At 37.3% G+C, this 23,481-nt stretch overlaps 1 protein-coding gene across 6 annotated transcripts in view; it reads left to right on the top strand.

Moving 5' to 3' along the window:
* Window positions 1–23,481, top strand: part of DENND1A (DENN domain containing 1A) — a 506,616-nt gene that overhangs the window by 131,882 nt on the left and 351,253 nt on the right. For all 6 annotated transcript variants that reach the window (XM_055337788.1, XM_055337761.1, XM_055337769.1 and 3 more), the window contains one exon: window positions 17,812–17,861. In XM_055337788.1, the coding sequence (XP_055193763.1) occupies window positions 17,812–17,861 (50 nt within the window). The remainder of the gene's footprint in view (window positions 1–17,811; window positions 17,862–23,481) is intronic.

A 23,481-nucleotide genomic window follows, 5' to 3' on the forward strand; every position in this document is an offset into this window, starting at 1 on the left:
ATGTTGGTGATTGCCTTCTTTTGGTGAGCTCCTGTGTTTCAAAACGTTCATATTTTCTTCTAAATCTTGATAAGCCAGAGACTAAACATTTCTATTCAAAACTTGTCCATGCCCTGATTCATTGAAAGAAAACTATCTAATAAGAAAGTTGCAGATAAAACCCACAGCTCCTAAATCTTTTGTTACTGTGAAAGGAAGTCTCATACTGACATTGTTTAATATGACATACATGTCTAATGTTTATACAAAATTTAAGACAAATAATTAAATTTGATTTCTCTCATTGTTAGTAGGTGGAGAACCATAAGCAGCAGTGTACCTGGTTTGTATAAAATGTGACACTGATTCCAGAAAGATTCTGCTAGTCTTTCTATAGTGACTTGTCTAAGCCGTAGGATCTTTATTTTTTTATTTTTTTTGTGCCGTAGGATCTTTTTTTTTTTTTTTTTTTTTTTTGCCGTAGGATCTTTAAATTAGAGTTGAGACTTTGGGTTCGTGGTCCTTTGGGTGTTGCATTCATCAAGCTCACAGAGAATGGAATCAGACCTGGGCATATCCCATTTCTCTTAGAAACTTTTGAGCTTCCTTTTTTTCCTTCATTCTTCTCCAGAGTGTGGGTGCTGTCATGCTTCCAGTCTGCTCATACAGACTACTCAGATTTGATCCACTTTAAATGGTGAGGTCCAGTTTGGTCCTGGAAACTTTTTATGACACCATATACATGGAACAATTTATTGATTCATTTGACTGTCATTGAGAGGATTTACTTATAAAAGGGTCAAGTGCATTACACTTTAAAATGGCTCTACAACCTGACCTTAAAAAGACTGACTTATTAGTGGCTGCATTTTCTGATTTTTTTCCCTGTTTGTGTCTGTCTTTGGTGGCAGAAGCTATCTAGGAGAGTAGATTTGATTTTATGCCTTAATTGAATGAGAGGCTGATAAGTGTAGTGTCCGTAGAATATGAGCCAGGCACCATACCAAGTAAAGAGGAGGTGAGAAAAAGTGGATTCTACCCTTCCCCTGAAGGACCCTACTGTCTAGTAGGCTATAAGGGCAATGCACGTTCAGGTCATTTTGTTGGTTTGTAGAACAGTGGCGTGACCAGAAATTGGTGATGTCTCTGAAAACTAAGATCTTTGGGTAGTGATGCCAAGTGTAATCACAATTCTGCAATTTCTTGTCCTATGCTATGAAGCCATAGAAGGTAGTAAAGTTAACAAGAGTGGTACAGAGAAAGCCAAGTGGGAAAGTCTTGAAGCTGCCCTTAAAGAAGATCATCTTTTAAGTTTGTTTTAGATGTGTGCTTTTTCTAAGAGTAACTGTTGATTTTTGGATTTTTATACCTCTTGCTCAGAAAGGTCAGTTTCCATATTTCTTAGTAACTTGGCAGTTTGGGATTGTAGATGGAAACGTAATTTTCCCATCCACAGATAAAAACTCTCAATCTCTTCAGACCCTAGGAGCTGATTGTTTAAGCATAATAGCAACAAAGCACCCTGCTGAAGCAGCTTTCTTCAAGAGTGCATCAGAATCCACAAATGCCATGAAATGTAGCCATTTTGATGGACAACATTATAGATTTTGAAAAGATTCATTGATAGAGTTCAGATGTATAAATGCATCCCAGATTAAACATCTGCTTCCTTGTATATGTTTAAAAATGTGCTGTTCTTGATGATTGGCTTGGTTTTAATGTTTTTTCAAGGATAGGGTCATGGATGGGTAAACAACAATCCTAAAAAAATATGTCACGTGTTGCTTCTCATGTTGTAACTTGTGTTGTTACAAGTCAAACTTATCACTTTAAATGTCAAAATTCATGCTTTTTAAAGTATTTGCTGAAGAAAAACCACCTTGTACATAAGGACTGCTATTTTGTCATACCTATATCATCGTCCTCCCTGCCCCCCGCCTGCTCCCAGTCCTAGAAAAGGGTGAATTTAAGAATGTGATAGGGTTGGACTGGCTTCTTAATGAAAACTGTATTTCAGAACCTTAAACATTTAGCTAAACTCAATTGAAAAATTGATACATTTTCTGACTTAAGGCTTTTCTTTTAAGTTGAAGATTTTTTTCCCAATTTGGTCACTCCCCAGCTGTTACAGTTATATAGAAGGAACTCATTAAAAAGACAAATTCTTTTTGAGCTATTCTTTCTGAAAGCATGCCAAGCTATGCAGCTACGTTGTTACTACTACTTACTTGAATCTAACGCCAGGAAATGGTAATTATGCAATTCTTACTTACACATTCTTATTAGAAATGTTCTCCTGGTTTTATTCTGGCTCCAAAAAAGCCCTGCTAGATTTCAGACATCTGTGAATACTATTGGATGGTCTTGTTTCTTGTGAATTACTCAATGATTGTAACTAAGTGGACTGTGGCTGATTTTGAGCACTGTAGTCCGAGTCTTACCTTTAGTCCCACGTAACCAACCAGAGTCTGTTGCTCATCGGGGCAAGTCTGTAGTCATTAAGTCTTGTTTCTTCTCCCTCCTAAGTTGCTCCCTAGTCTTCTATTTCCCTCTACATTCAACTCTCAGCTTTCTCCTGTGTACTCTTCCTAATGGTCTGTAACCCAATGACCTTATAATCACTACTCTCCTTAAGATGGCCAGAGATAGCTTTCTAAAACCTAAATCAAATCACACCATTTCTCTTCAGTCGAAACTCTTGATGGCTTGCTGGTGCCTTCAAGATTGACTCCAGATTTCTTAAAACTTGGATTTCAGGCCCTTCACAGTCTTGACCTTGGCTCAATTTCCAGCTTGGTTTCCTACCACTTTTCGCTTCATAAGCAGACATAGAACATCTCACCATTTCCCAGCATGGATTGCTTTCTCCCACCTCTGTTTTTGCCGAAGCTATTTTTATGATTGATATGCCTTCCTCAAGCTTCTTCCTCCACCCCCCCCCAAGTATACTTCTATTCACCATTAATTGCCCTGCTTGTATCACTTCCTCTGTGAAACTTGTCCTGACTGAATTAGTCACTCTATCTCAGCACTTGGAGAGCACTTGGAACATTGACTCCTTACATTGTATTATTTGTCTGTCAGTCTGAACTCTTCAAGTATAGGAATGACTATAGTCAGTGTTAGAGGCTGAGAAGATCTCAGCAACTAGGATAAATTACGGGCCAGTGAATAATTGTGAATATGAAGTACGTAATACACAGACATAATTGTTAAGGAGTTCAGATTACAGAAATCAGAGTCAGAGGCAGGAATGACAGTGGTGATGAAGAGCATAGACTTTGGGGCCAGACTGCTTTGGTCTGAATTCCAGCTGTCATTTACTGGGATTTATCTCTTTGGGTTTTGACTTCTGCATCTATAAACTAGATATAATCATAATAAAGACCTCCTAGCGCCTTTGTGAGTTAAATGATGTGAAATGTGTAAGAGTGCTCAGGATCATACCTGGTATCTAATAACCAATAACTATATTGTGCCTACCCTGACTAGGGGCGAATTTAAGGTAGCAGGATAGCCTGGTATGAGTGCTTTTGTTTTGTTGGGTATTAGGATTATGTTGGATAACCTTTGCCTCCAGAAGTTGACAGGTCCTAAGAATTCTGGGAAACATTTCCTTTCTTAAGCCCATGCTATTCTAGAGCAAAATTTAGATAAGTTGCAAAAGGAAGAGAGAGTACTTTGTTAAGTAAAGGTGAAGAGATATAATCAGAAACAGTTCCTGAGTATATTCTAAAATGTACTGAAAATATGAAAACTCTTTAAATGGTGATGAAGGGGTTTCAAATAACTATTTTTAATTTATTTTATTTCAGTTGTGAAATCTGTATATTGAGGCTTTGCATGTTCAAAACCTCAGAAATTTAGTAATGTATCCCACTGTCCTTGTAAATTAGCCCTTTTGGTCACATAGAGTGCTTTGTACTATTGTGTTAGCTTTCATTTTTTCTTTTTAATGTAGTAGAATTAAGAGTCCTCTGGCTACCATAATTTCAAACTGTCTAACTTTGGTCTGTTTAAGATTTCAAATGTGAAATAGGATGAAGCCCAGACTGTGGACTAGTCTGTTTTGGGTGTGCATATGTATATAGCAGGTGGGGATTGGTGGGTAGAAATGAGAAGGTATTTACAAAAGAACTAAGTTGGTCTTTTAAAAATCATTGAGCAAAAAAAAAAAAAAAATAAATAAATAAAAATCATTGAGCTTAATGAAGCTCATTTACTTATATATCAACCTTGTGAAATATGCGATATGATATTGTTTCATGTTGCTTTTTTCCTGGAATATTCTTGTCTAGCAGTTTGTCTAGTAAATACTCATCTCTCAAAACTCAGATCACATGTCACCACCTCTGAGGGGTCTTTCACATTCTCTCAGTAAAACTAACAGTACCTTACTTTTCCTTGACCCTACTTCTGTCAGAAAACCTAAAACATTTTATTGCATGTAGTTGTTTATATATCCTCTCCCTCCTCTAGGCAGGAAGTCAGGGATTCTTGCCTGCTTCACATCCATATCTCTAGCACCTGGTACTATGTGTGGATATTAGTTGGCCAAATATTTGGTATGTAATAATAAATGATTATTTGAATAGCCTTCACAATGTGATCTTTGGGTTCAGAATTTGAATGAGGTAGAACAAACCAAAACATATATTTATTAAATCCTATCTTACCTAACAGAGGCTTTTAAGATTCTTGCATTTGAATGTATTTCAAACATAATGCCTCTTTAGTAACATCCCATTTTAGAAGTGTAAACTGTAAATTGTTGAGAACATTATTTTTATCAGAGAACTCTTCCAACCTCCCAGATACTTATCATTTCTAGAGATCTAAACTGCTGGTAAATTGAGAAGTATTTCTGAATTTCTAAAATATATGTTATAATAAACAGATTTAATGGCAGCTAAAATCTTTGCATTATTCATGTCTCACTTAAAAAAAAAAGATTTTATTTATTTATTTGACAGAGAGAGCATGCACACAAGCAGGGGGAGCAGTAGGGAGAGGGAGAAGCAGGCTCCCTACTGAGCAAGGAGCCTGATGCAGAGCTCTACCCCAAGACCCTGGGATCATGACCTGAGCCAAAGGCAGACACTTAACCAACTGAGCCACCCAGGTGCCCTGTCTCACTTATTTCTTACAATTACCATCGTTCCTACAAATTTTAAGTGCTATGCTCTTTTCTCTTTTTTTCTTTCCCCAAAGAAAAGTTGAATTAAGTATCCCCATATTATAGGAAATCTGGCTTTGAAAGGTCCCTTTGGGCAAAGGCTTTACTTTTTCAGCCTCATGGTTTTTTATCTGTAAAACAGGAAATAATACTAATTTTGTAAAACTGACAGAAGTGGGTGTGATGTATACATAATACCCAAATTCGTCTAGTTCAATAAATGTTTTCTGATGTAGCATGAGGAAAATGAAGCAAAGAGAAGATTTTACTGTTTCCATGTAATTCATGATGTGTCTGGTATTGCATTAAGCCTTAGAATATAGATAAGTCTTTAATGTGGATAAGGAGCCTGGAGTCAAATGATAAAAAGTATTCTAACATCACTCCCCAATTTCCCATCACAAGGCAGATAGAACAGCTATTTGTTCTTTCAGTACCCTCCAGACAGGCCATGATTTTTCCTCTAAGATTCTGAAGACCATAGCATCCAATCTAGGGCACCTTTGAGAGTGAAATGGGCACCAGGATTACACAGAAATAATGAGCAAACCAGGATGTCCTGGGCAAGCTGGCACATTCAGTTCCTGTAACCTAAGACCCTGTGATATAACAACACAAATCTTGCCCTCTACTGCTGCAATTGGAAAGTGAAGTGGGAGAGAGGCGTTAGCTTCATTTGGCATGGAGGGCTACCACTGGAAAGTTGTAGCTGCAAGAGTATTTGTAGCTGTGGAGACAGAATCCTGATCAAGTAGGAACCAAGAATAAGATTCTCATTTGTAGTCAACAAAGCTGCAAGCTGAGGATTGTGGGAAGAGCTTAAGCTCCAGGGATAGATGGACTTGGGTTTGAATGTTAGCTTTTCCATTCACTGTCTACTTGTAGTTGGGCAAGTTACTTCAATGTTGTACCTGAAACTAATTTTATTCCACTTTTAAGGTTCAGTTCATACCTAAGAGATTGATAATCTTTATAATACATAAGATTACTGGCAGGATCCTTGAGCTTATGTACAACTTCTAGAACAGGATGTGATGCATATTGGCTGCTTTGTCAGTCTCTTTCTGCTGTTACTTCATAGAGCAGATGACCACTGGTATATGAGGAACATAATGAAGGCTAAATCAGAAGAAACTTATATAGTTAGATACTTTAAATTATATACATAATTCTTACATTTATTAGTAATGTAATATATAGTAAATTTTTGACAGAAATGGCTGATACCACATTTATACAAACTTTAATAGTTTCTTCCTTTCACTTTTATATCAAGAATAACTATTAAGGGGGCACCTGGGTGGCTCAGTTGGTTAAGTGTCTGCCTTTGGTTCAGGTCATGATCCTGGGGTCCTGGAATTGAGCCTCTGTGTTGGCTTCACTGCTCAGCAGGGAGTCTGCTTCTCCCTCTCCCTCTGCCTCTCTCCCACCGCTCATGCTCTTTTTCTCTTTCTCAAATGAAAATATAAAAGAAAAAGGGACGCCTGGGTGGCTCAGCGGTTGAGCATCTGCCTTTGGCTCAGGGCATGATCCCAGGTTCTGGGGATCGAGTCCCACATGGGGCTCCTTGTAGGGAGCCTGCTTCTCCCTCTGCCTAGGTCTCTGCCTCTCTCATGAATAAATAAATAAAATCTTAAAAAAAAAAGAAAAAGGATAAATATTAGGGTAACTGGCTGCCTCAGTTGGTAGAGCTTGTCATGTTTGGTTATGAGTTAGCCCCATGTTGGGTGTGGAGCCTAATTTAAAAAAAAGAGTAAATATTGATTCTCTGATAAATTCAGGTCTCTTTTGGCTCATGTGCTCTCACTATTTCCTATGAAGATTAAATAAGAAAACCTGTAGACCATTAGCACAGTTCTTGGCAATATAAGTGCTCAGTTAATGCTTTTTTTTTTTTTCCTTCTAAAACTCCAGATTATCATCTAACCATTTTTCAACACCATCATTCACTGGATGTTCCTGTGTGCTAGGTACTCCACTAGACACTGGCAATGGATACAATCCCCACCATTCTTAACTAGGTCAAGTGGAAAAGACAAATCTGTAATAAATATATTCCATCAACTTTTCACATTTTAACATCTCTGAAATTAGGATACATCTTATAGTTGATGGTAGTAGTTTTTTTCCCCTATTAGTACTGAAAAATAATAGTCTTCCAATCAGTGCCTGCTTACATGCAATGATACACAACAGATTATTGCAGTAAAAAGTCATACTTTCATTGTGTACAGGAAAATGGACTTTGGGTTCTCAGAAGAAATACCAGATTATTAGAATCATGTTCTGAAGAGAGATTTAAGCTGATCCTGTTAAAATTTGTTATATTTCCTTTGTTATTCTCTTCAGCCATAATCCCTGTCCATGCTGCTGGGTTATTATTAAGGCTCCTATGTGAGATTCTTCTTCCTTCTCAGAGGAGTCAGAGGACTGACAAGCACCCAGTTGTGTGTCTCCACCCTCCTGTTGAAATGTAGGGTCCAGAGATTATGGACAGTTTAATGCTGGGAATGATAGAGGCAGTATTGGTGTGAAAGCTCAAGTGAAGAGCTCACTGAGAATAGTTTGTGAACCCTCGCAATCTGGAAGACTTGGGGGTTATGGCAAAGTTAGGAAGTGACCTGCGAATGTGATGTAAAGGATTCAAACCCTCCTAGTGACTTCAATGCACTAGAATACGGTCTAGGCTCCTTAACATTCCCCATAAAGCCCCTCATGATTTGGCCCCTGCTATCCTATCCAACCTCATCTTTTTTTTTTTTTGTTTGTTTGTTTGTTTGAGAGATAGAGGGCAAGCAAGCACAGGCATGGGGAGCAGCAGAGGGTGAAGAAGAAGCAGGCTCCCCGCTGAGCAGGGAGCCTGACCTGGGGCTCCATCCTAGAACACCAGGATCATGACCTGAGCCGAAGGCAGACACTTAACCGAGGCACCTGCCAACCTCATCTTCTTGCATTTACTCCCTGCAACTGCTTCAACATGCCAGGGTGATTTCAGTTCTTTGAATGTGCCAGGGATTCTTGTTCAGTGGCTTTTGCTCATGCTCTTACTTTCTTTGGCCTTTCTTTCCCTGTCCCTCTTCCAGTCTTTGGTGAACCCCTGCTCAGTCCTAAGGTCTCAGCTCAAGAAGCCACTTCCTGAGAGGTCTTTCATGACACTTCCATCTAATTTCAGGCCCCTGTTGTTCTGTCATAGAGCACTCTCTCACAGCTCCTGTCAGAGTCAAATTCTATATTCTGTATTTATTTGTAAAGCATCCATCTTTCCAACTAGATCAGAAGCTCCATGCAGACAGGGCCTTTAGCACATTGAAGATTTTATTTATTTATGAGACAGAGAGCTAGCACAAACAGGGGGAGCTGCAGTGGGAGAGGGAGAAGCAGGCTCCCTACTCAGCAGGGGGCTCAATCCCAGGACCCTGAGATCAGGACCCCTGCAAAAGCAGACACCCAACCAACTAAGCCACCCAGGTGCCCCAGCACATTGGTTTTGTTTTATTTTTTATTTTTTATTTTTTTAGCACATTGGTTTTAAAACAAAACCACCAACCCAGAAGAATCTGTGACAGAGTCAGTAAGTGTCCTACAAAGCCTAAAATATTTAATATCTAGCCCTTTAGAGAAAAAGTTTGCTGACTCCTTTAGTTTGTAAGTTGTAAGTGAAATGAACCAGAAATTCCATAGGAAAACCTCAAATTGATGACTGCTGTTCCAGAATGTCTTGCACGTCATTAAGCTTTTCTTTTAAATTGTGACTTTGCTGTTCAATTATGAGAACATATTTTTGTTGGTGAATCAATTAACTCTTGATTGATTGATAACTGCCTTGTGTGACTTGATCGTGTGGTCAGAGGGTAAAAGGCTTTCAGGACTGTATGGTATCTCATAGAATAGTTCTGGAAGTGTTTACATCTATTCTGATACTATTGTTGTGTTTATAGTTTATACCAGCCTCAGGTAAACACTGGCATCTACATGTTAGAGCAAGTTATGTAAAATAAAACATATATGTAGAATTGAGTTATTTTCTTTGTTTACATTTTGCTGACCCTCTGCAGAGACATTTTCTAGTTGCAAAGGAGTTAAATCCTTGAGTATTATTTTTTTAATCCTTGAGTATTAGATTTCAGAAAACTATTTAAATTGTATACTTTAAAAAATTTCAGTACTGTCTCCTATCACCTGCCTTCTGTCTCTATAATGAGATGTCATTGATCTGTTCCAAGTATAAATTTCCTCAGTTCTTGAGCCTTCCTGATACCGTTTTATTAGAATCTGCAAGTTGTGGGAAATAAAAGTTGATTTGAAACAGTTCTGTAATTGGAGATGACTGTTCTGAGAGGCCCTGTCTAATCAATTGCTAAATAATTCTCTCTCAAAAACAGATTTGATATTTACATTTTGATCTTCATGGTCTGTTCCCGGTGTTTGTTGATGGTGTCTGACATCTCCTGCCACTGGATAAATAAAGCCTATTATTTCCTTTTCAACATTTTAAGCGATTACTCTCATACAAGAGCTGAGAAGCAGAAGGTTAGATAAATTATCAAACTATGATCCTGTCTATCCGAAGAAGCTGGGAACCTTGATTAATATGCCTCGTTAACTGATGATTTCAGTTCCATACTGGTAGTGCTAGAATAATTTGTATAAACTAAGCAGTACAGATTCCTTATTTTAGCACTAAGACTTACAAAGGCTTCTTTTAGCAGCCTTTAATTTTGTACTTATGTATGTGACATAGCCTGTGGCTGTGATAGCTACTGTGAATCTCCAGTTGTTTGGGGATGAAAGGAGGAGGCAGCTGGAAACTCGGTAGCTACATCTAGCTGTCTACCTAGAGAAGGCCTTGATTTCAAGTTTATCTAAACAAGCTCGACTAATCCCAACTATCTAGGGGGATCCACTGTCAAAACAAGCAGCGTGGCCCTGAGGCAAACACAGCTATACAGAAATGAAGGCTGGGGCTTCCAATACTCCGATGACTGCATACTGGAGGCTTTTTTTCCCCCCTGAAAGAGGGTAAGAGAGGTAGAATTTGCATAATGCCTTTTCATTGGAAACTTTTGGAAAGCTGACAGACCTCCAGCTTATAGATCTGTAGCCACAATACAGAGTCTATAGGAGAATCCTTGAATGACCTAACCATATTGAAAGAAAATATAAAAGCGTCCAAGTATAGCCAAGTGAGAGAGGGAAAGAGGCTGATGCATTGTCTAACATCTGCTGTACTTCTCGTTAGTTTTGTTCTTTGCTATTCTGTGTGGACTTTGGAGAAGCCTAAGACAGCCTAACATGAATCCTATAATCTTCCTTCTGAATATTTATGTAGTGTGCCAGCTTCTAAGCTGTCCTTTGCGTTTTCCTACTTCCCCCTCATTTTCATGCTCTCAAATGAGGCCAACATTTCAAAAGCTAAATAAATGTTTGTGAATGTTTATAAAAGATTTGCATAAATTTGTCCTTGTCTGACAAAGATCACTTTTTTCTTATGCCAGTTCTGAAAAAAATTTTTTTAAAGGTTTTTGGTGCTTGTCTTGACAACAAAGTCCTGCATCCCAGAACAATGATTGCTGATTAAGTGGGTATGCAATTGTGACTGAATAGGCTTTCAAGGTACTGGGTAGAAAGACCTATCATCTAAAGGCTGAATTATAGAATTTAGAAAATGTTATCAGAAGTACACATTTAAATCTATTTTTTGGTACCATATCATTAGGTAAGACAAAGAATTCTTGCAAGTTAAAAGTATAACCACCCATGGTTTTAAAAATTCTTTGGTATCAATTTTAATAATTAGAATGTTTCAGTAACTCAGAATATCACTCTTCTTTCCTATAGTTGAGCATATTTAAAAATAATTTTTTGACCCATAAGCACTCTTTGAAAACTGTAAGTCTACCAGTTGTGCGTGTTAATATGGTTACTGGCTGGGGTGATGATCAGAGGAAATAAACCAGGCACTCCTTTAGGACCTCTGAGTGCACCATCGTACCTTGAGAAAATCTAAACTGCATGAAATATGTGTTAGGGCTTAATTATAGGACACACACACACAGCCCAGACACTTGTGCCGCCGACGTGTTTGCTGAATTCATTTATCTTTTAAAATTAGAATGGATTTTGTGGGGTGGCAAGGGATGTTGTGGGTAGAGGTGCTAATTCAGTTCAGAGATATTCAAAGATTGGCAGGAGAGAGAGGTAACAGCCAGTTCTGTTAGTCCTTTGGTTGTATTGGTTTAGAGGCTTAAGTTGTTATTAAAGCACAAACTAGAGCCACTTCTCTGACACAGTTTTTATCACATCTGCTAGGCTTGTGTCCCAAGAGGAGACGTGGAGAGCAGCGAATTCAGCATGGGCCCATTATCGACTGCTTTTTCGTGTGTTGTAAAAGGAGTGAGACCTCAGGGAGGCTTCGAGCCTCCTCCCGTGTAATGTCCAAGTCAGATTTGAAGGACTGGTGGCAGGAAAGCTTTGGCCTTTGGGTGTGAATTCTAGGAAATAGAGGTACAATTAAGTTTAAAAAATTCAAGGACTTTGAGCTTGATAATGAAAGATTTTTTTTCTAGACTAATGTGAGCAGAAAAGTTGTCCATCTGTACACATTTTTGTGTGCATTTAAAATATTTAAAAGCTGACAGCTTTTCATATGCTTACAAAATACAATTTCTATCAGTGCTCTTTTTTTTTTTTTTTTTTTTTTAAGTAGTATCTTCCTGAGGGCAGGTTGCTTCTTCAGTGAAATTATGTTTGCAGTTTTACTGTTGGGACCCTATTCCTTTGGTATGTGCTGACTTATGTTTTCCCCTCCTCCATCTTCCCCAATCTTTCTTCCTTTTTGGTATATCAATAACATAAGTCTTCAGATAACAGGACTTACAATGTTAAAGGAAATGAGTAACGCAAAATATTTTACAGTAATATTAAGTCCAAGGAATTCTATTACAGGTACCACCAAATGCTAATTGTAAGAGATTCTAACCAAATCATTTGCTCATTTTGTAAGTATTTGGAACAAGTGTCAAGAAGTTTATTGGTGTTTAACATTGACCTTAAAAATATAGCTCTCTCATTTTCACTTCTCTGCTATAAGCTTTCAAGTTAATAAAATGAAATCTCAGAATAAAGGATGTTTTACATAATGCTGAAATTTGGGAATGACTTTGTTGTAAGCCATTTTTGGAAGATAAGGAAGGATACAAAAGGAAAAAGTGATTTTGTTAAATAAATTATCTTCTATAAGATCCAGTATTTTTACTCTGAACTTCAAAGATCATGAAGATCTATACTTAAAAGTTGTTTTAGAGGTGGCTCTTCACCTGTTGTAAGCATTCCATCAATGTACTTAATTTAAATATAAAATGTAGATATAAAATTTATATGATACATATTATAGAATATGATAAATTTCTATACTTTTTGTAATATTATTTTTGAATTACAACATTGAATTTGTATATTAGGTATTGTACAAATTAGCATAATTATAACATATACATGACTCAAAATTAACATTTGTAAGAAAAAAAAACTAAACTGAGAGTAAATATTGAAATATACTGAAGAAAGGAAACAGATTCTGTAGCATTTAAGCAGCAGTGTAAGAAATTTGACCTGGCTTTTATGTATAGGTGTTGAAAGGCCTTTCTATAAAATCCTTTATTCAAAGATTTTTCTCATTGGAAAATTCTTTTAAAGTTTGTTTGTAACCATAGCATGGATGTTGGATTTAATTTGATCTTTTAGAGAAAGGGAAAAAATTGGATTTCCTAATTTCATATTTAGAAATTTCTGATCAACATTCTTGAAATTGGTGCTAATTAAGCTTCTAAAAATTTCTTACTATTTATTCTGTTTTACCCTACTTAATCGTAAGCATTAAAACCTTTGGAGTCCCTGTTTTAACTTGAAATGACTTAAAGTAGAAATTTTGTTAGCTTTTTGTGTGTTTGGATTTTGTGTGTGTTCTATTTTTAACTTTCAGCTTGAGTTTTAAGATCATCAATCAAAGGCTTTTCTTTCAAGTCAGTGGCACTGATCTCAATTGTAGGACTTAGACAGCCAGCATTTCCCTTATGCTATTAAAAAAATTTAAGCATTGAAATAGAGTATTTTAGGAATTTGTGCTCTGCTGATCTTTTCATCACACATCTACATTTTGAAATGAACAAATAAATTAGATATAAGAAACTCAGGAAATGTTCTCCCACTGTTTCCCCATCTCTCCCTCCTTCACAACAAAGGTAAATTATCAACTGCTGTACTAGCTTTCAGCAAGATACAAAGAGGCTGATTATAGCTCTATGTATTTTAAAATCCATTCATTTACTCAGGCTATCTCTTTCCTTTATTTAAATGTTTTCCTGCACACATTTTCTTTTTCCTTTTGAACTATTGAAAATGTGTCTCATCTCCCAACATTCTGTAACCCCAGTGGACATTATAATCAGTCTGTGCTTTTGTCCTTCAGATGGTATTTATTTGTGGGGTATGTATGTCTGTGTCTGACTCTCGGTTGTTTTCATCTGCTGAATACAACTAATTTTTGTTTATGGGTTTCAATGAAAACAAAGTATTGACATCCAAACTGATGGCTGTTGCAGGATCTTATACACCTCCCTACCCACACCCCACGTTCAGAGCAAATTGGCTTAGCCTTATTATAATCTCAGTTAATTGCATCAAATTGAGTCTTCAAAGTTTTGCTTCCAAATAGGATTCCATGATGAATAGATACTATAAATTTAAAACTTTACTAGGTTTTTAAGAGAACACCTCAGTTTCAGCAGAACATAATCCATTTTCTCCAAATGGGAGCAAATCCCCATGATGGGCCTTCTTACCAGAGGATAATTTACATTGGATGAAATGAATCCAAAGGAGACCAAAATGAACTCAAGATTTTCTTTTGCAAGTGAATCCAGTGTTAGGTGTGTGGATTTCATGTTTGGTTCATACTCAGAGGCTTGGTATCTCCTTGTAGGCAGAGCTTTGTAGGTATTGCCTTTCTACTACTACACTGTATCTGGCGTGTGATACATGCATAACTGAAAGGTTGGTGCAACTGTCCATCCTCCACGCATCCCCCCACCCCCTCTGCTCTTAGTCTTCCCACATGAAGTATCGTTGATTTTGTTAGGAAGAAAAGCCCTTTTAGAAATTGCCTGTTTCATAAATTGTCTAGTGACACAAGGGGTTGAATGCTGAATTCTTGTCTCATTTATTTTGAAAACTTTGCTACTGAACTCACCTTAATCAATGAACTCAGTGTTGTCTCCAATAAGTTATGTGTTGGATATATTGATTGGAAAGGATTTTAGAAAACCCGTCTGGGGTTTATAATGTCAGCAGTGTTTTGATTATGAAAGGAGTTGGAACCTAGGGACATGGAACCAGGTGGCGAATGTCCTAAAGCCAGTGGTGACATGGTGGACTGGTTCCCCCCTGGGATCTAGTTCATGCCCTGTACTTTCACTGTGGTGACTGGCTACTATAGATTCACTTTTTTTGCTCATTAAAATGTTAAAAAATCAAACTGTACATAAAAAGATTTGTGAAAATAGAAACTTGGGAATTGATCTGGAGAGCTGGCACAATTTCCCCCACCCCCCTTGCCTTAGCAATGAGGTCATTTACATTTCATCAGCCGTACTGCATCTTGAAGATCTGATTTATGTGGCAGTAGTTGAGGTTGTACCGAGGCTGGTGTCTGAAAGAGCTTGTGTAGGCAGGAGAAAGAGTGGAGAAAACAGGAAAATTATCATTTACAAAGAAAGTTCCCTAGTCAAAGATACTGATACTGGAGAGAAAAAAAGGGGTTGCTAACTGCTTAGTGACTTTTTCCAGTAAAGTTAATATTGAAAGGCTCTGCCATAAATAACAATGCTCAAAATATATTTAAGTCAGGGTTTTGAAGTGCCCTCTCTTGGGGAATGATACTTTTCATATTCAGGTAATTGTGTTTTTCTTTGGAAATAGAGGATAAGGTAGTTAAATGTGTATATATAGGCAAAAAAAATCAGTACTAAGAAAATTGGTTTGTTTCAGCAGTTTTTATTTATAAGAAACATTGCTTGTTTTCCCCTTTCTCCTTATCAAACTAAGAAGATTTTTCAGCTCTGATTGAGATGATGTGTGAATATGCCTAACACAGAGTAGATGTTCATTTTGGTTTTCTCCTCTGACAGCACACCACTGGCTTGTTTGACTTAAATTGGAAAATCAAGCTCTTGTAATATCACAAACATGAAGAAACATATTGTAAGGCACAAACATGTGCCTACATTTGCCTGTATTCCCTTCCCTCCTCCCTCTTCCTGCCCCATTGCTTAATTAGACTTATCACTGCTTTCTTGGGTAAAAGGAAAGCTCCTGGGAGGTAGGTTATACCCAGCCTACATTGGGTACTTTGATATTTGTTTTAATATTATCTGACAGACAAGTTCACGGTTGGTTATTACTCTTGACATTAGAAAGTGGTAAGTAGTTTCTATATTGTAGTGAGTCATAAGTTGGTCATATTAGATTCCTTTGACTCTGCTGTAGAGCACAATGCTTCCTCGGAGCCATGGGGGTCCTTTCTTTCAAAAATCTTGAGGCCTTTTGGCAGCTCCACTCCAGCATAGAGTAGAGAAGCACTTCTGCACCTGTCACTTCTGAGGGGTAGAGGATAACTGTCTTTGTAGCTGATGTTGGCAGTGAGTTGAGCACCGAGTACTGAGTTTTAATGGATGCTCAGTACATATTCTGAAGTCAGGAAATGCTTTGTCGTATCTGAAACTTGATGTGAAAGGAAATTTGTAAGGAATTTCTTTTTGCATGTTAATCATAAGAGTTTTGTGTATGTGAGAATATGTTTTAGAATTAAGACTACAGACGTTTAAAATGAATGATTTCTATAACCCTTTCCCCTATATTTGCCTGATACTAAAATTATGCAGAGAAATGGCTCGTTTTTCTGATTCTCAGTCGCTTTTGTAATTTATGTAAACATAATTAGTTTTAGAACAATATGTACAGACTTCTGGGTGCCACGTTATGGAATTAACTGATGTATCAATAATGCCTATAGAATGTACTGAAGTATTGTTATTTGCTCTTTTACATTTTTTAGTTTCCTCAGGTTTACTCTTTCATGACATGCCTTAACAGTGCTGATATACATAGTACCAGTCCAAGATGATATTAAAAAATAGGATATGCTCAATTGAATTATGTAGGCGGAACATGCTCTGGCAGAGCAAGTCAATGTGCTTTCTGCTTCATTGAGTGGGTTATTAGATTGATGTGGTTTATTTCTTGAATGATAGAACCAGTTTTAAAAATAAATGAAGCGAGAAGCATCAATTCAGTTAGCATTGATAATTCATTATTATTGGTTAGAAAAGTGCTACATTTGTAAACTGATCTATAATTTATCACTTGGATTAGGATTTGCAATGGGCAGGTTTGTTTTAATTTGAACCAGCTTCTCAATGACTGAACAATATGTTCTTCATTTTGTCTTGAAGTTGAGGTTTTAAATAGTTAAAAAGTCAAATGTATGAAAGGAATACTTTTTTAAAATTTATAATGTTGGTCTGTGAACTTATGATAAACACCAACTGTGGGCTGTCCAAGTCTGCAGTTAAATGAAGTTGAGCTAGAGAGAATTTTATGAAGGAAGTAATAATTACTTGTATATGTGTTAGCTATGTGTGTGTGTGTGTGTATGCCATATATGTGGAAATGTGTCTCTTGGGAAGTCTCTCTTTCACACACACACACACACACACACACACAAACATATAGACACAAACCCTGTGCATGTTATGTCTCATATAGTGGTGTTCTTAATGCAGGAAGCTTCTCTTTTATGAATAAGTCTTTGAAATATTGCTGTGCGTTTTGTTTCCTTTTTGTACACTTCCCCTGAGTAATGCATTTGGTCTTAGTACTTACATATTTTAAAAAAGATATTTAATCTCATAGTTAGCTTTGGATTTTCACAAATTGCAAGCAGGTAAGTGTGCCCACTTATAATGACATTTAATTGAAAATAGTGCATATTTAAAATTGTTATTGTTTGAGTACAAAATAAATTTATGCCAGAGATGTCAACTTCTTTAAAAGTAAGGAAATGAAGTTTTAAACTCTAAAAAATGTAGTTGACAATGTTCAGAGACAATTATCTTCAAGTTGGCTTTCTGTTCTGCCTGTGATTGGGCCTATTGATGTAGGGAAGTGTTGTCTAATCCTGGCCCCCTCTGTTCCTAGGTAACAGGCAAAAACGGTGCCAGCAAGAGCGGCCCTGCCAGGCCAAACCCATGTGGCTCGGTGTTATTCACTCTGATCCATATGGTCAGGCTGGAGATGGTCCCTAGAGGGGTGTTAACACTCAGCAACCCAACCGCCTCCCTCCCTTCAGAGCTTCCCTGCGTGGCTCCTGCTGTTTGCCCATGTGTGATTCTTGATTAATTTTTCATTTTTAATGAAGTTTGATCATGTTTATTATTTCTCATGATTGACTGCCTGTACTCCTCCCATGTAATTGATAAAGCCCATATTTCTTCATCTGTCTCCTCTTTCTTTAGGGTAAAGTTGCTAGATTGTGTGCCGTGGTTAATGCTAGATTTATTGGTCCCATTAGATGTATAAATTATCTCTCTTTCTCTCCACAGGAAGTTCTACAGACTTTGACCAAGTTTTGTTTCCCCTTCTATGTGGACAGGTAGTGTCAGATTTTCAAACTTTACTAGAAAACAAAGTGTCAATAAGCCTGCTATGGAAAATAAAAACCATACCATTCTTAACATTCCGTCTGTTACCAAGATTTAAAATGTCTATGTTTGAAGGAGAGTTGCTGTATTCTCCTTTCCTGGAGATTTTATTAACATTATCAAAAAGTTTAAAGCTTAGAGCTTTGCATTGGTTACTCTTTGAGGTGTATTTCATGTGACGTTAAATTTTTGATTTTGGTTATCAGACTTGAACCATGATTAAGAATGGTTGGTATTCAATGCTATTTCATTTTTATTTAAATACGAACATATTTAACTTAAGTAATGTTGCATTATTCCATGGCCTTATGAGTATTATATGGACTTCATTTTTCTTTGATTCAATGTAAAATTTAAATTAGCACAGGCCTATCTTGTTTAAAGGTGTTCAGCTATTTAAAAGGCATGTTGCTAAATAAGTCTTGCATTATAGGTGGCTAAGAATGGTATCTCTGGGGAACAAAGCATTTTCTCTATATTCTAGACAAAAATACAAAATTATCTGAACATTTCCTTAGATTTCACATTATGGTAAGCTCTTGGAGAAGTATCAGTGTAAGAGTTCCAAGATAGTTAAAATAGTCTGGTGGTTAAAAAAAAAAAAAAAAAAGCCATTGGTTAATGGTAGCAATTGTGGAAGAGCTTTTTTCTCTCTTTTTTCTTTCTTTCTTTCTTTCTTTCTTTCTTTCTTTCTTTCTTTCTTTCTTCTTTCTTTCTTTCTTTCTTTCTTTCTTTCTTTCTTTCTTTCTTTCTTTCTTTCTTTCTTTCTTTCTTTCTGATTTTGTTTATTCATGAGAGACACAGAGAGAGAGAGGCAGAGATATAGGCAGAGGGAGAAGCAGGCTCTATGCAGGGAGCCTGATGTGGAACTCAATCCCAGGTCTCCAGGATCACGCCCTGGGCCAAAGGCAGACGCTCAACTGCTGAACCACCCAGGCGTCCCCCTTTTTTCTTTCTAAAAGAGAACTGTAAACTATAAAACTATCATTTACTAACAATATTAATAAGATGTCACAACAGTTCTCTTAATCTTGTTTTCAAGAAATGTCTACTATGTGCTTCATTACAGTCTAAGCATGATTTTTGCAGCCATTTGTCCACTTGATAGTTTATTCTTTTTTAATTTTCTCTTAGAGAATTGAACTATGAACTGTGCTACATTATGTCTTTAAAAGTCCACTTTTAGTGACACCGATTTTTAGGAAATATCATAAGTAATAACTGCCATAATATGTTCTAAGAAAGCTATAAAATGGCCTATCTTTAGAAAGACTCTGTCTTGTATTTTCATGTACCCAAACTAGGCAGACCTGAAGGATTTTAGTGGTTTAGAGTACACGTGGGTAGTGTGCTGCTTGGTCTTTTCTACTCTTTGTAGGAGTGGTGTCCTGCTTTGTTTGGCAGAAACCTAAAAATGGTGTGAGATGAGAATTGGTAGCCAAAGGAGTCTAAAAGAGTACTAAAAAGCAAAAAGAGTATTAAAAAGCAGCACTGGAATGTTGCCAGCCATTTTATAATCACTGTTTTCCCTGGTTCGTTATTTTTAAGCCAATCAGCCATTGTAGTATTTCCAGACTTGGGCTTTTTAAAATCCTAGTGCCAGGGTTGTTTCAGTAGTTAGTGGGTTGATGCTCAAAACAGAATAGCCTTAATTTTAAGAGGGTCAGTCTTTGTAATGAGAGTCTTCTTTATCCTATTCCTTCTAAAAATAGCAAGGAAGTAGGGTTTTGTTTAGAGACATTTAATGCAAACTTCATATTTATATGTATGAATTAGTGATGCATGAAATTTCCTCCAGTCGCTTATAAAATGTATTACAAATTATGGCAAGGGCATATTTATATAAATTAATAAAGCTGAAATGTTTTTAAAATGCAGTTAGATATCTAACAAAGAAAAATAAGAGAATACATTTTTACATGACTTTTGGTAAGAGTGGTAATCTATTTTGGATGGGTATTCCTTAATTAACTTTGTAAACTAATATTGAAAGAAATGCACAATGAGATTAAATCCACCCCAACACACACACCTTTCTCTTCTTCTCTCACCAACCACACTGCTCTATTTACCTACCTGTTTGAGTGATTACATTCTTAAATGGAAAAGGCAGAGTCCTTAAATAGTTTTAAAATCTTTGTCACCGATGTCCTGATGCCTTTTTATTGTTTTTGGTTTTTTAAAGATTTTATTTATTCATGAGAGACACACAGAGGCAGAGACATAGGCAGAGGGAGAAGCAGGCTTCCTGTGTGGAGCCCAATGTCGGACTCCATTCCAGGATCCCAGGATGACTCCCTGAGCCAAAGGCAGACGGTCAACCACTGAGCCACCCAGGCGCCCCTGCCTTTTTATTGTTGTTAGACAAATACTTTTCTTTTAAGATGCTTCTCTCTAGATCACCCTCCCTTAATTATGTTTCTCATATTTTTTTCACAAAATGATTTGGGACAGAAATGTACCTGTATGGATCTATCTTAATCCTTGCCTTATACAATGATTCTTTCTTACATTTTGTTATATTCCACACCCTACAGGTGCTGATAACTTTTGATACAAAAAATTCCACTTTATTTGGGGACTACATTTTTTCTCTTCTCTTTCCCCACTTCTAACCTTTGCATACTTTCATGTAGAAGAGATAACAAACTTACGATAAACACAAAGGTTTATTTATAATAAACACAAAGGTTTTAATGTTACCTTTTTGTTTGTTTGTTTGTTACTTTGCAGTTAGCACTGTCAAATGGCTATGCCCAGATTCTGGGGCCCACAAAGCCCCCCCCAGATGTATTTTTGATACTGTTTGCCTTAAAAAATATGTCAGCATGAGAGATGAGTAATGCCCTAGGTGATTATGTTCAGAAAAGAAAGCTTCCTAATCTTTTCAGTATCTGTGCTTTTCTACCCCAAGGAACAGTAATACAACTTTCTGACATTTCTAGTCTATATCAAGAGTGGGATTTTCACAGTCATCATCAAATCACCTGTTAACATTGACATCTTACTGTCTCTTGTGTTGTTTTAAGATTTTTCTTTCTGAAACTAGGACTTATGAAAAATAATAATGCCAGTAGCTCTTCAAAAGAAAGTACTTTCTCATGTATCACCTTATTTTATCCTCCTATCCTAAGAGATGAGAACAGGTATTATTATCTTCATTTGAAAAAAAAATCTAAGCTGCAGAGAAATTAGAATTTGCCCTAGGTCCCTTAGGCTGCTAGCACAACATAAACATCCGTCTCTCAAATGAATACATTTTTCAGTAGAACATGTTGGGGAAAGTTCCGTGACCAAATAGAGCAGAAAGGAAGGAAATTTGTATTTGAGTTCCTAATTGATTTTAGTCAGTGTGCTGGACATTTTCACATCAGTACTTCATTTGTTCTTCCCTGCAGCTCTGAAAGATAGATGATGGTGGTATCTCTTTTACAAAAGAGCAAAGGAAGGTTCCAAATGTGTAGCATTATGTTGGGTGATATGGAAATGGTATTAGACTTGGAGTTCTGCCCTCCATGTGTTTCTCAGTCTAGTTCAGGAAGTATTATAAATACACATTAAACAGTATCTCTCCAAAAGGATAGTGAGGTTAGGGAAGACTGAGGTGGTCACAGAAAACTTCTCACAGTGGGGAAGACTTGTGTTGAGTCTGCAGGGACCGTAAGAAGCGGGTAAGTGGAAGGGAGAGCCTAACACCCCATATGTGCTGAAGAGCAAAGCAGAGGAGAAACCATGAGTGAGCCTAGAGATTATTCAGCCAGAGCAGATGGAGCCTGCTGGGGAGAGGGTGACGTGTACTGTGATAGCTTGGGCTCTGGCTAGAGGAGGACTTGGGAATGTCTGGAAATAAGATGAAATTCGTGTGATTCCAAATGTCCCATTTTACAGAAGGGAAACCAAAATTTGTAGAGGTGAAGTGATTTGCTTATGATCACAGCTAAGTAATAACAGAGCTGGGAAAGAAACACTCTTATTCCCAGTGCAGAGTTATTTCTACATTATGTGGTCCTTGAGGCTCTTGGTGGAGAGGAGGCTTGAAATGACAGTGCTGAGATACCTGTTATCACTCTCAAAAACTTATTCTTACTGATGAGAGCAGTTTCTTAAAAAAGGGGGGGAAGAAAAAGATTTGTATACCATTTTGTACTGTGGTGTTACTTGCTTACACTTGGTAGCTGGCAACTTGCTTTAGTCAGAACACACAAGAGACTCACTGGAGGATGGAAAAGCTCTTCCTTCCAGGTTTGTGCTTATCTTTTTTGGAACCCAGCAAGTCTACTACCATTCAGTTGCCCTGTAAATCATCCTATATCCCAATACGCACAAATGACACGAGCACAAAATGAAATGACATCGTCTTTTAAGGGTCAAAGGAAGGCATAGTTTAGTGATTAAGGATGTAACCATAGATGTTGATGTGATTCACCTGCTAGTTACTGTTTTATTATGTCTCTGTTATGTGCCAGGCATTGTGTTGTATTCTCCTCCTGCACTAGAAGTTTACATTCACAAGCTAACCATTACTATAATGCCATATATGGGGAAAACGGGCTCAGAGGGGTCCAGTAACTTGCCCAAGACCCCGCTCCTAGTAGGTGGTAGAGCTGCTTTTGAAACCTCCATTTATCTGACTTCCATTTCTACCTTCCTTTTTCTACTTTATTATACAGCCTCCGTTGATCCGTCATAACTAAAGTAACCAAAAAAACTTCCAAATTTTCTTTCAAAAGCAACTTATATTTCTTGTAGGAAAGTAGCAAATTCTGATAAGAAGAAACCTACACAGAAAATGAAATTCATGTGTGTGATTGGTGTGTTAGTCTGGCTGCCCAGACTTTGCTCTTGTTCTACGTCTATATGTTCATCCTGTTCTGCTTTGCAAAATTGAATTCCTTTGGGCCACTTTCATTCTTGTGTATTTCATCCTTAGTTTGGTCCCTTTGTTTGGTCCCATGGGTTAAGATGCGCCCTTAGAAAATGATATGATCATTTTCTACAGCACTTGATTAACCATGTAGCAATTGGGCCTTAGTGGACAGAGCATTGAGGGTAGCAACCCGGAGGACCTCGATTTCAGTTTTTGTTCTACCATTGACTTGCTCTGTGCTGTGAGGAAAGTGATGTCTCTCTTGTAAGGGCCTTAGTTTCTTCATGGGTAAAATGAGGGGATTGCATTAGATCTCTGCTGTTCCTTCTGTTTTTTTGCTACTTTTTGGTTTCCCAGTTAGGATTCATTTTTGCTGTCAGGCTCATGTAGACGAGAGAGTGAAGTGATCTCTCAGAATTATCTGGTGAGTTTCTTGAGCCAGATAGGTGTCACCCTGTGTCTGGCAGTGTGTGACCCACTCTTGGTCCCCAGACACTTTGGGTCAATGTCATTCTTTTCACTTGGCTCTTTGAGCTTGGAATGTAAGAAACTTGAGTCTTAGGCAGATGAAAGGTTTATGGAAGGAAGCTTTGAGGCTCATGTAACTTAAGGTTGAGATGTGGTAGTTTGATAAAGCTTGATTCCTGCCTGATGTTCTGTATGCATAGAAGGGAAGGAAAAGCAACTCTCAGGGGTGCCCTGCA

Source organism: Nyctereutes procyonoides, unplaced genomic scaffold (assembly GCF_905146905.1).
Source record: "Nyctereutes procyonoides isolate TBG_1078 unplaced genomic scaffold, NYPRO_anot_genome, whole genome shotgun sequence".
In the NCBI taxonomy this organism is placed as follows: domain Eukaryota; kingdom Metazoa; phylum Chordata; class Mammalia; order Carnivora; family Canidae; genus Nyctereutes; species Nyctereutes procyonoides.